At 34.2% G+C, this 14,474-nt stretch overlaps 1 protein-coding gene across 1 annotated transcript in view; it reads right to left on the reverse strand.

The window, feature by feature from the left end:
- Positions 1-11,795: 11,795 nt before the first annotated feature.
- The window catches only part of LOC143050732 (uncharacterized), a 61,558-nt gene continuing 58,879 nt past the window's right edge, over positions 11,796-14,474 (reverse strand). Inside the window, exons 2-3 of the mRNA XM_076223854.1 lie at positions 13,624-13,795; positions 11,796-12,730 (exon numbers count right to left, since the gene is read on the reverse strand). Coding sequence (XP_076079969.1) covers positions 12,259-12,730; positions 13,624-13,795 — 644 coding nt within the window. The 3' untranslated portion in view covers positions 11,796-12,258. The remainder of the gene's footprint in view (positions 12,731-13,623; positions 13,796-14,474) is intronic.

The raw sequence follows: 14,474 nt of genomic DNA on the forward strand, positions 1-14,474 counted from the left end.
AAATAGAGCCAATAGCGACATAAAAGTCCAGCTACACAGAATTAAGACGGCAAAGGAAACTTCCTATACAAGTGAACAGGAAAAGTTCTCCAGAATAACCCACAACCACCTAAGAAAATGCCAGTTGTAAAGAGACCAGAAAAACCTCGTACAAGATCACGATCAATGTCAAAAGATAATGACAAAAGTGACAGCAGGAACAAGGCTGACAGACAATGGGAGAGACAGATCATCGTCAAGACCAACTGACAAGGGGAGAGACATATCATCGTAGAGACTGACTGACAATGGTAGAGATGAATCACCGTCAGCACTGATTGACAATGATAGAGACATATCATCGTCAAGACTGACTGACAATGGTAGACATATCATCATCAAGACTGACTGACAATGGTAGACATATCATCAAGACTGACTGACAATGGTAGACATATCATCATCAAGACTGACTGACAATGGTAGACATATCATCATCAAGACTGACTGACAATGGTAGACATATCATCATCAAGACTGACTGACAATGGTAGAGACATATCATCATCAAGACTGACAATGGTAGACATCATCGTCAAGACCAACTGACAATGGTAGACATATCATCGTCAAGACCAACTGACAATGGTAAACATATCATCGTCAAGACTGACTGACTGACAATGGTAGAGACATACCATCGTCAAGACTGACTGACAATGGTAGAGACATATCATCGTCAAGACTGACTGACAATACTAGAGACATATCATCGTCAAGACTGACTGACAATGGTAGAGTCAGATCATCGTCAAGACCATAAAAAAAGATTCAGAGAGATTAAATAGAGCCAATAGCGACATAAAAGTCCAGCTACACAGAATTAAGACGGCAAAGGAAACTTCCTATACAAGTGAACAGGAAAAGTTCTCCAGAATAACCCACAACCACCTAAGAAAATGCCAGTTGTAAAGAGACCAGAAAAACCTCGTACAAGATCACGATCAATGTCAAAAGATAATGACAAAAGTGACAGCAGGAACAAGGCTGACAGACAATGGGAGAGACAGATCATCGTCAAGACCAACTGACAAGGGGAGAGACATATCATCGTAGAGACTGACTGACAATGGTAGAGATGAATCACCGTCAGCACTGATTGACAATGATAGAGACATATCATCGTCAAGACTGACTGACAATGGTAGACATATCATCATCAAGACTGACTGACAATGGTAGACATATCATCAAGACTGACTGACAATGGTAGACATATCATCAAGACTGACTGACAATGGTAGACATATCATCATCAAGACTGACTGACAATGGTAGACATATCATCATCAAGACTGACTGACAATGGTAGAGACATATCATCATCAAGACTGACAATGGTAGACATCATCGTCAAGACCAACTGACAATGGTAGACATATCATCGTCAAGACCAACTGACAATGGTAAACATATCATCGTCAAGACTGACTGACAATGGTAGAGACATACCATCGTCAAGACTGACTGACAATGGTAGAGACATATCATCGTCAAGACTGACTGACAATACTAGAGACATATCATCGTCAAGACTGACTGACAATGGTAGAGTCAGATCATCGTCAAGACTGACTGACAATGGTAGACATATCATCGTCAAGACTGACTGACAATGGTAGACATATCATCGTCAAAACTAAATGACAATGGTAAACGTATTGCCGATAGTCAGTTTCATATTTGGTTCATGACTTCACCACCAAGGTCACGTCTACTATTAATGGGTGCCGTTTTCTATTGTTGTTGTAGTATTTCAATGTTTATTATTCTACAATTTGGCCATGTATATAATGTACATAAACTAGGGCAAAACAAAAGTTTTTGTCTGCTGCTATTATATATAATTCTGGATACTAGTAACTGTTAATTTCTTCAACTGACTTTACAAACACACAAATAGGTATTGAAATGTTTAACCATTACATGCTGAATTTACATGCTGAATTTAAATTATGTTTTTTTTTCAATTATAGTTTTGCTGTCCACTATGTGACCATTGTTTTACATAATGAGGCAATAATATACTTCCACAAGAATACAGGACAATGTGAGTTAGGAAACGAAAATGTATGAAGACAGAAGTAGATGCATATAATGAGGTGCAAAAGAAGTATAGAATATAAATGTGAACATTCAAATTAAAAATATTCTACTTAAATTATATTGTATTAAAGTAGTTATGATGGTCTCATAACATCAAGTTCTTATTTTTCCGTTTCTGTTATTATACCTAATTATATGTATATAACTGTGAAGTAGCGGAAGTTTCATATCTGCAAAATAATGTTTAAATATATCAATGTCTTAAACTGACTTTACAAACAAACAAATTGGAATAAAAATGTTTAACCATTACATGTGAAAGTTTAAATTTTGTTTAGCTCAATTTTAGTTTTGCTGACCACTATGTGACCTTTGTCGTACATAAGAGGGGATGTCAGTCTGGTGTACCATATTGGGGATTGACTGCTTGAGGCCGTCTTTGACCAAACTAGGGACGACGTCATGTGCTCCGGAAAGGTAAGGATATCCTGCTCCACATGTGGCACTCGTCGTGTTGCTTATGTAATTGCAAATCCAGTAAAAAGTCTCAATTCGGTAGGTCACATTAATGAATGGGAAGGGTATTGTAGTTACGACGCAAGGAATATATCCGATATCATTTGTGAAACGGTTATTCTATAACGGTCAACCATAACGGTCAACCAACTCGTGATGGCGTTTGTAAATTTTGCGAAGTGAAAGTGGGTCGACTCACAAGTACACCGTCAAAGAATGCCATGTTCAGGATATCTAATTGGGGATCTGTGTCAACAAGATCTACCACAGGGAAATATCAAGCCAAGGAATGGGTACTGCTACAATACATATTAGGAACAGCCGTATACTAGTAGCAGGATCCGATTTTTGACGTAAAGGTAAAGATTGCATTTGTTTAATTCATCGGTATCACAAAACACTGAGCTTACTTGTTACTCCACTTGCCACTGTGTTTCATGCCAACTGCCCATACAAAAGATATAATCAAAATTTGACAGAGGTCCATGCACTGATTTCTAGACTACTGGACAAATTTCAAAGAAAAAAATCCCAGAAAATTTTATGGACTTGACAGAAAATTTTAGCACTAGATAGCAAGATGAATGCTAGAGTGCTCATTGATGTTGTGATCAAATAACAATACATCCAAGTGTGTGCTACTACAGTGATGATTTAGGAATAACAGCTACACACGACATTGTATACATATCGAATGACCTCACCCACGATGCAAATTTTGTAGATCATTGTATTAAAAACTGTGTGAATTTCTTGCGAAGAAAAAGATTTCCATATCGATCTTCTCAGATTTCTGAATGGTCTGTTACTTGAGTGTCAGGTTTCAGCCAAAGGCTTCTGTGAAACACTGAAGGCTAGACAACTTAAGCTGTATAAATTCCTTGTGACTAAGGAAGTATGTAATTCATATTTTATAGAATAGTAAATTGATTACATCTTAGTTCACCCAGTACTGTGGATTCGTTATTATTCATTAAGTACCAATTTTTGTGGATTTTGTGGGCGAAAGTAAACCACTAAATCAAATGTACAACGAATGAAAAAATTACTATAGATTTGTTTACAAACTGCCCCAAAAGCACGAAATATAATGTCCACGAATATGTTAGTTTTCGTTTTATAGAAATGAGCGTGCCCTGGTATCCCATGACTAAGGTACAAACTAAGTACAAACGGGTGTATAAGTTGTTTTTCTTCTTTTTTTACATGTTTAATAAATACATAAAATAAATACAAACACTAAGGTGACTTCCGACACTAACAGAAGTAACTATATCTTATCGGTTCGTATTTTCTCCCTTACAAAACCACTAAGCGGGAACAGTCTGTCGTCTGGTAAACAACTTCTTCACAATGACGTTTCGTTCGCAAAATCGTGGAAAGTTTACCAACAAAGTAAGTTATTTTAGATCATTCTTTTTGAAAAAAGAAACATCGTTAAAACAGAAATTTCAGAACATAAGTATGCAAAGAAAGACGACGATTTATACACAATATCAATGTTCGCAGATATCAATATCGGAGCAGACGTTATTTTACCATCAGACCCGTCTCACAATGATAGCTGGAAGGAGGGGAGGCGTGTTATTGAACTGTTTGAGCCGACTTGAAATTTGGTGGGCCAATTATATAATTGCAATTGCCCTTTGAACCTTATTGACACTGGGAGTGAATTTCTTTTCGTCTGCTGTGGTGCTTTTTCTATGGTTTTTATGTATGACGTCATTTATCATTAATCTCAATTTAGCATTTTTTATTGATTGTTGGTTGCTTAACGTCCAGTGGCAAATATTTCAAGCATATTTAGGACGAGAACAAGTTCACAATAAATACAATAGATAGGTAGATACAAAAGAGGCCATCTGGGATGATGGTCAAGGAAATTTGGACTGCCACTAGAAAATGAGGGTATGTGGATAGGGACAGAAATTTACAACAGGCCACCTACGGACCCCTCAAAGAGTTGTTGCAAGGGTTCTTAACGTGCAAAGAGCGTGGCACTCTCTTTACACGAGGCATCGGATTTAACGTCCCTCTTCTGACCGGACGTGACTGCGAACTTGATAATCCCGCACAGCCAAACGGACGCCCCACTGCGGCAAGCGTTTTAATGCCGGTCGGGAGAAGACCAAATGACCATATTTCTATACCCCAGTCACCCTTGGGGTCAGCATTTTTTATATGATCCACCAATATACATATGAATAGAAACATAGCGTCAATGGTAAATACATGTTAGGATAATAATTTATGACCTTCTTTGAGCCTTCATTTCATATGGTTGATTAATTGATTGTTGGTTGCTTAACGTCCAGTGGCAAATATTTCATGCATATTCAGGACGAGAACAAGTTCTCAATAAATACAAAGGTAGGTTGATACAATAGAGGCCATCTCGGATGATGGTCGGAGAGATTTGGACTGCCACCGGAAAAAGAGGGTATATTGGATAGGGACAGAAATGTGGCCTTGCAACAGGCCACCTACGGACCCCTCAAAGAGTTGTTGCAAGGGTTCTTAACGTGTAAAGAGCGTGGCAGGGGGGTATAAATATGGTCACTATTAATCTTCCTTCCAACGGCAAACATCATATTCTTTAGTTAAAGTTAATTTTAATTTTAGTGGTGTACATAGTACCAGACCATTAAATAGTAATCGATATTTGTATTAATCCTTTTATTCTTTTCTGTCAAGAAAATAATTAAATAAACTATGTCCTTTTACCATTTACTAGTGAATCTATTTCATTCCTTTTAATCTGTGCGTTTTAAGATATTTTGATTAACATTATTATATGCTAAATTTACATTAAATAGAAGGTGTAAATTTTTATGATAGATTTTACACTAATACATGGTTTTAAGACAACAATATTCTTTAAGGATTGTACAATATTAACAGTATTAAATAAAAATAAGAGTTTTTTTGGGTTTGTTTACCGTGTGACACTGGTGCTCCGATGCGGAGGAATTTTAATACTTAGAGAAGAAGAATGACAAAATTATTTTAAGTCTACCTGTGCGAAATTTGAAACGCGCTATTTAACACCATTGGATTATACATAGACAAAAACATAAATGCCAAATGAGGATGATAAAATTGATGTATACTACCGTGTGACACGGGTGCTCCGCTGCGGAGGAATTTACGAAGAAAAGAAGTATCATATGGCTTTATAGTGCTTCTTCGTTACATTTATTGTCTTTATAGTGAGTAAAATGTTACAATGTTGAAAATTTGTTCAGTATTATTGTGTGTTTACTTTTCATATAAAAATTTCAGTTTTTTATATTAAAAAGGAAGTAAAATTGTTACCAGGCATTATTAGTTATCAAAGGTACCAGGTATATAAGGGATTAACCTAATGTAATATATAACGGGAGTTTCGGCCAGGTCAAGGTTTAGTGTAACCATCCCACTCTGATTGTAAAAAAATAATCAGAAATACTATTGTCGTTCTATGTATTTAATTTAACAAAAATATGCGAGACCCAAAAATGTCTTCCTGGTTTCCTGTATGGTGAAGCGAAAATTCATTACAATAATACATATTGGTTATACGAAGCACATTTTTTTTTACATAGATTAGAAAATACATATGAGGCTTTAATATAAAACCGACCGTACAGCGGTTGCCAAGGTTGAGCGTCCATTTGGCATTGCGGGATGGTGGGATGTTTCAAAGGTAAACGGACAGAAAGTTACAGGACATAAGGCAGCAACCATTTGATTTTGGGGGGGGGGGGGCTATGGTTTTTTTTGGAAAAAAAAGTTTGTTTCCAGGTTTTGGTGAGAAAAAAAAATTGTTTTGGACACTGAGAAAAACAAATTGTTTGTTTCACCCTCAGCTGCCACTATATGTAATGCTAAAATTGAAAGAAAAAAAATGTTTTCGGTTTGTCGCTAAAAAAATTAAAAAAAGTTTGCATAGAAAAAAACCCATACCCCCCCCCCCCCCAGAAAATCAAATGGTTGCTGCCTAAAGTAAAAGGACATTAAGGTAGCACTACAGTCAGAATTTTCTGACTCCAATCAACAGTCTTTAAAGATTAATTTCTCCAAAACTACTCAATGGATTTATAAATTTTTTAACTCATTTTAAAGCTGAAATATAACTCTTACTTAATCTATATATAAATTAATGATTGGTTTGATTAATCTCAAAATATAGCTCCTTAATTGCCAAAAAAGTGGTCTTCCAACTTGGATGAAAATGGCTCATTCATGTTAAATGGTAGTAAAAATTTGTTTTCATCCCTTTAATCAACCATATACAATCTCCAAAACCATGTCTTAGATTTTTGATATATGCCTCCAGTAAGAAGATATATTGATTTAACTGCTGGGTGCCAAACCTCATTTCACCTTTCATCTTTGGAGACCTATACATTCATTTAGAAACAAATTATCCAAAAACTGGGACATGGTATTGTAGAAAATACACCCTATAATCATATATATCAAAGTCAAGCCAAAGGGGGTACCCATAAAGTTTCTATTTTCATTTTTTCCTTACAATTCTCATGAAAAATTGTTCTAAAAATGACCTAAAAACTGAATTTCCCCCCTCAGAACCCCTATAAAGTCAATATAAATACAAACATTCCACTGGGAACACCACAGGAGTGTTCTGGTACCATTACTATATCAATAAAACCACACACTTTGTGTCTTTAACGCTCTAATGCTGTAAATTTTGCATTATATGTAAACTATATCGTATGTTTTTCTTTGTTGTGATGTTATGCTATTGTTTCAGAAAAAGGGAGAAGGTTTGGATCCATTAAAACGTTTAATCCCGCTGCAAATGTTTGCACCTGTCCTAAGTCAGGAATCTGATGTACAGTAGTTGTCGTTTGTTTATGTAATATATACGTGTTTCTCGTTTCTCGTTTTGTTTATATAGATTAGACCGTTGGTTTTCCCGTTTGAATGGTTTTACACTAGTAATTTTGGGGCCCTTTATAGCTTGTTGTTCGGTGTGAGCTAAGGCTCCGTGTTGAAGGCCGTACTTTAACCTATAATGGTTTACTTTTTAAATTGTTATTTGTATGGAGAGTTGTCTCATTGGCACTCACACCACATCTTCCTATATCTATGTCCAACACTAACTCAGCATTTGGCGGGAGTTTGACGTCACAGATTTGACCAACATCTGTGATGTAGTAATTAAATATAGACAAAGCTCCGCCTCTTTCCAGACAGTCTAAGATAACAGAATAACATGTTTGACCAGCTGCATTATTAATGTTTAACACCATTATTCTCTATATATAAAGAATAATTTTCATTTGAAATTTAAAAAAGAAATAAACTTTGTCTGAAATTAGCTAGACCATTAAAAGTGTGTTTCAAAAAAACATGTTCATAAAAAGATCAAGACAACCCTCTTCTTGAAAATACACTTTCGAACATGATTTTTTTTAATTTAATGGAACTGAAAAATGACACTTAAACTGAAAATAAGTTAAAATGCATTAAGCTGTTCATAAAGAAAACTAAAGAGAAGAAATTTATACAGACAGTCAGAGATTTCAAAAATACTTTCCCACTCTTTTCCATAGTATTTTTTTTTCATTTTTGGAAGATTTTTTTCCTTTAGATTTTTTCTTTTTCTCTGTTCACTGCCATGTTATACATATAAGGCATAAAATGTGCACCTGAATATCGGTATCTTGTTTTGTAACCCCCATTGACATAATGGTTACATTGGTTACATTGGTTACACTGGTTACACCCATGCAATCCCCGTTACCATGACAACCCTTTGCATGGAGAAACAGGGGTCAATCTGATTATAATGGTTACATACATGGGAAATCAGGTTACAATGGTTACATACATGGGAAATCAGGTTACAATGGTTACATACCTGGGAAATCAGGTTACAATGGTTACATGCATGGAAAAATCAGGTTACAATGGTTACATGCATGGGGAATCCTGGTTTCAATGGTTACATATACGGGGTATCTGGTTACAATGGTTACATGCATGGGGAATCTGGTTACAATGGTTACATACATGGGAAATCAGGTTACAATGGTTACATGCATGGGAAATCTGGTTACAATGGTTACATACCTGGGAAATCAGGTTACAATGGTTACATGCATGGGGAATCTGGTTTCAATGGTTACATATACGGGGTATCTGGTTACAATGGTTACATGCATGGGGAATCTGGTTACAATGGTTACATACATGGGAAATCAGGTTACAATGGTTACATGCATGGGAAATCTGGTTACAATGGTTACATACATGGGGAATCAGGTTACATGCATGGAAAATCTGGTTACATGCACGGAGAATCTGGTTTACAATAGTAACATGCATGTGGAATCTGGTTACATTGGGTTACGTGTACGAAAAAACTGGTTACAATGGTTACACGCATGGGGAATCTGGTTACAATGGTTACATATACGGGGTATCAGGTTACAATAGAAACATGCATGGGGAAGCTAGTTACAATGGTGAAGGGTAGGAAACCCTAACATATTTTGGGAAGTCGGAACGGCATTTACTTGCAAATGCATCGGAAGTGTGTGTACGGGGATTTCGACAACAGCTAGTTGCAGTCGGAAGATTTTTGACATACAAACGAAGACAGAACGTACCAAGGACCTACAATTTGTTTTTAATCGATTAAAAATGGATGGTAAACGACGAATCTGTTGAATGTTTTTATTTTTTTAAGTAACCTCTCCATGTGACTAATTAACCTTGAACAGATCATGCGCAATGTACGCCGTTTCAATCTGAATGCGTGCGCAGGTTTCTAAATAGAAATCGGTTACGTGGTAAATCGGTAAAAGTTCCGTAGAAACGCAAATTTCGATATTAAGTATCCGATCGAGTCTTCAATAATTATTATGACGGCATGAGAGTAACAGCGGATGAATTGTAAATGAAACAACTACATTATTTTGGCAGCTCATTAAAATGTTTTACTGATTCTAACATAGATTAAAATCATTTTGACCATTACAACACAAGATGTTGATAACTATTGTGGGTAGTAGACTTAAAATAACAGATTCCAATGTCGATTCTTCTCATTATGTTACATGTATTATTATTATATGAGATTGACTTTAAACAATTGGTAGAATAATATATGCATGTATAGTGTATTATAACTGCAGATCAAGAATGATTAAATCATAGATCTATACAATAGGCATTATTTATGAATATTTAGGTATTAAAAGTGCTTAAACTTGATACACAAAATTAACAAATATTTTTTTTTATCAATAATGCCGTTAGTTATCTCTTTTGAATTGTTTTTCATTGTCATATTGGGTCCTTTACAGCTGGTGATGTGGTATGGGATTTGCTCATTGTTGAAAGACTGTACAGTGACCTATATTTGTTAATGTCTGCAGTGTCATTTCGGTCTCTTGTGGACAGTTGTCTCATTGGCAATCGTAACACATCTTCATTTTATAAGAACCAAAAATGAAAAAAGTTAAAACACTGCTTTTTTAAATATAGAAATGGGGTGATATTTAAGAATTTAACTTACAATTCCAAGATAACAACTCTCTTTGAAAATTTGCACCGAAGTAAAGAAACTAATCAACATTTTTGTCAAGCCTTCCAGCCAGTTTTAAACAGTGTTGTGTCCAGAAATTTTCATGAGTATGGAGGGACCGACTGACTGCCTAAAAGGGGGCTGCTGCGGTCAAGTTTCAGTGATTCCCTATATAATGAAGGAAATGTTTTCCTCTTTGTTGTGATTTTATACTATTGCTTTAGAAAAGGTTTGGTTCCCTTAAATTTTAAAATCTTATTGGTATTTTCATATGACCTTAAAAGTGAAAAGGTCATTTTAATTAAATCAATTCGACTAAACCGGTGGAACAACTGATAACCTTAAACCAAGCTGTCTGTCCTTAAGGATTACCAAAACAATTGATTATGAGATGTAAATTGGATCTCAATTCTCAATCTAATACCAAACATAAAAACAATAATCTTATGAGAAGATGGTAAGCTGCAAACTTGAGGAGCAAAAACTGTGCACACCAGTAGGATTTGATTTGGACTCTAAATGTCTCTTGAAAGACATTAGATTTTCGTGTAGGCCATAAATATATAGAAATAAAATAAAAACTATAACACAATTTTCCATAATGATCTTCTTCATTGTAGTAATAAATTACATATATATATATACATACATACATACATAAAAAATACATGCATTCAGCAAAATACATAAGGAGAATAAATTATAACAATAATAAAACATACAGTGGATATCTACATTGAAGAAGAATGTTAATTGTATTTACAGATTAAAGCTATTTAAGGTGGTTGCCTAACACTACAGGGAGATAATTCTGTAAAGTCAGCTAAACGTTTTAAATATATGTCGTGTTGTAAAAGGAATATTAAGCTTCTCAATGATCAAATTGGTGTTTTTTAATTTTCTGCATAACCAGTGTAATGGTTGGTTCAAAACTTTTTTAAATTTAAATTTTTCTGTTAAATTATTTACTTTGAATTTACTTGACCAAATTTTATGAAAATTAACAAGCCAAATCAATTTCAGTGAAAGTGTTGGATACCACCTTAACTAAAAACAAGACACATATTGTTATAATTTTGACACAAATCTGCATATTAGAATTGCTTCTTATATATGGTAATTAAATAATAAAATATTTAAAAAACATTCAATAGTTTAGATAGAATATTGTTCATTCCTTCATCAAAACTTATCTTCAGTTAATTAAAACTTTCATGTTAGCACCTACACTTCATCTTGGAAACTACCAGTAGCTCCTTCAAAAATTTACAGCAACAAAACAAAATGTATACAACTTCCTTCTATATCAGTGTGATTATATCAATTTCAGATCTCATATATATGAGTATCATATTTTGAATGAACCTGCAGATAGGAATAGCCTTGTCTAAAAATTTTAATGCATTAAGGAATACGATTGAGATGTACTGGGATTTAGTCATATCTTCAATACCTATCAAAATAACTATGTAGAGCACCCAACTGCAAAGACAAACACTTTCCTTCAATTAAAGCAAGGCTTACAAGTAAATTCAAGAATGAATACAATGACTAGAATATAATATATTAAAATACAAGGACAATAACTTTTTCTATAACTGCACAAGGGACATTGATGTACCACTTATATAATTCTTTTGCATAGTATATTGAGATATACAAATATATATATATATATATACATCTTTTAAATTAGTGGCACACAGTTCTTAACAATAAATGGATAACAACAATTGCCATTGTATATTTAGACCTTCATATATGCAAGAGGAGACAGTCTTTGATTAGTAACCTAAGTGAATTAGTAGTCAAGTTACCATAACATGCTGAATTAATAAGGGACAAAATCAAAAGTTCAATGCAGGAAAAAAACTTTTTTTTTTTTTGCTGACCCTCCCCTACCCCCATTCTTAACTTAATTTGGGATAAATAGATTTACCTATATGGCTATATGTAAAATTGATCTTCAATTAATAAAACTTTCAGCAATGTGGACCCCCTCCCTCACCCCAAAACTATTTGAATTAAGTTTTTTAGCCTACGTCGACCTTTTATGTTGTCCGTAAAGTGTTCAACTAACTGATACTATCTACACAATAATTTTATAACATAGTTCAGTCTTTAACCGCTTTCTTCTGTAATGTTATATTGATACCAGGCAAGGGTGGTGATTTCCCACGTAGACGACATGAACCCGAGTACTTATTCCGCCTTTGTATTTGTCTGTGGATATAAAACAGATGGTGCGTTTGTGTCATTGAATTTGCAATTTTCTTAAACCTTGAAAACCAGGAAAAGGTCTGCTCTGCGATCATGGTGTTATAACTTTCTGGTATTGTTGACGGATCATAAGTGACTTTACATCGGGCATCCTTGTGGTTTTGCAGATCTAATCTGTCAACACTCTTTTTAATCGTCTTCCACAGTTTGTTTAGAGGTGCTTTAATACAATCAAGGTGGCACATGTTGTCATAGGCTAAAATCAGTGATTTCATCCTTGCCTCAAGCTGGTCGTCTGGCACTTTACTCAGCTCCAGTAACAAACTGCGAATGGTTATCATGAATACCTGGCAAGGTCCTTCTGACCTAGAAATAAGTTAAATAAATTACATAACATAATGTACATACTGTAAACATTATTGTGTAATACAAATGTTCATGCCTTGTTCAAATAAAACAAAAGGAATCAAAATATTATATACGTCTCCAGAAAACCAAATGATAGTGCTTAGTCCAAGACATTTAAATTCATATTTTTTAACAAATTGCACTTACGTTTTGCTATCCAATACCAATCTAACAATTTTTTAATACTGTAAATCAATAAACTATGTCCTGCGTTTCTCCTAAATGACCAGACCAAAGTGCAAATTTTAATTTTTGACTATTTCCTTCCAAATGATGTTTAAATTATATTATAAATTTCAAAATGTAAGTTTTTTTAAATGTAAATTTTCCAATAAAATAAAAATCATTCTTATTTTTACATTTACAGTACAACAATTTACATGATTTATATTGAATTCAAGGTTCAGGGCAAACATGTGAAATGTTAAATATGTTCTTACATACCATAGAATTTCCACTCATAGGTATATTTAATAGTTGGGAGTTATAATTCATACATTTCTTTTACTTTAATAGTTAGTCCTGGGAACTGCCTTGCCAATGTCGACCATAAACAATTACTTTCTTAAATATATGGGTTGAGAAAAACTGTCTTACTAGCATTTATAAATTTTATAAATTATTTATAATTGCAACATGTTACAATGCCAAATGTTTCTATTGTGTAAAAAAAAATCGCTCCTGAAATAAGTCAGTGGCTGGAAATTGCATTCTCATCCTCCGGTTTCTCTTAAGGCTCAATATATCATTGAGGTCTATCTTCACCATAAAAAATGGAATTGTGTGCAATGTTATAGTTTTTGAATTTCTGTACTGATTACAATAATTAACTTTTAATGTTGTTAACTTACTTGAATAAAGGTTCAAAATATTGAATGTGCCCTCCTCCAGTGACACATACAAAATGGCCACGGCTCCTTTGTCTTAGTCGTGCATTCTCACCAGTGTCTTTGTTGCATATGGTGTATGTGGAGGTTGATTGCCAGTCGGAAGGGCTCACTTGGCTAACAATTTGTTCTGTGTCTAAAAGAAATACAATAGGTATAACTTATAAAATTAAAATAATACAATACTAACATAGGCCAGAGGCTTCTGACAGGTGCAAAAATGCCGCAGGGTTAAACATGTTTGTAAGATCTCAACCCTCCTCCTATACCTCTAGCCAATGTAAAAAAATTCTTAAATGTTCATGGTGAATAATATTCCATTAAATGTTCATGGTGAAATTATAATCCGGGTACCTTTGATAAATATTTACATTTCAAATTAATATACATTTAACCCAGGCCAATTGTTATTACTTGTATAATATAGAAATGTTCAAATCACAATATATGTATAAATGAAATTGTATATGACTTTATGACATGAGATTCCTTGCTTTTGTACAGGAATCTGATGGCATATGTATGTATGTAGGTGTAAATAACTCTATAACATCAGATTCTATGCTTATATACAGGAATCTGATGTCATATGTATAAATATAAATGTTTATGACTCTATGACATGAGATTCCTTGCTTATATACAGGAATCTGATGTCATATGTATATATGTAGATGTAAATAACTCTTATGATATGAGATTCCTTGCTTATATACAAGAATCTGATGTTATATGTATATAGGTAGGTGTATATAACTCTATGACATGCGATTCCTTGCTTATGTACAGGAATCTGATGTCAAATGTATATATGT

Source organism: Mytilus galloprovincialis, chromosome 11 (genome assembly GCF_965363235.1).
Source record: "Mytilus galloprovincialis chromosome 11, xbMytGall1.hap1.1, whole genome shotgun sequence".
Lineage (NCBI taxonomy): Eukaryota > Metazoa > Mollusca > Bivalvia > Mytilida > Mytilidae > Mytilus > Mytilus galloprovincialis.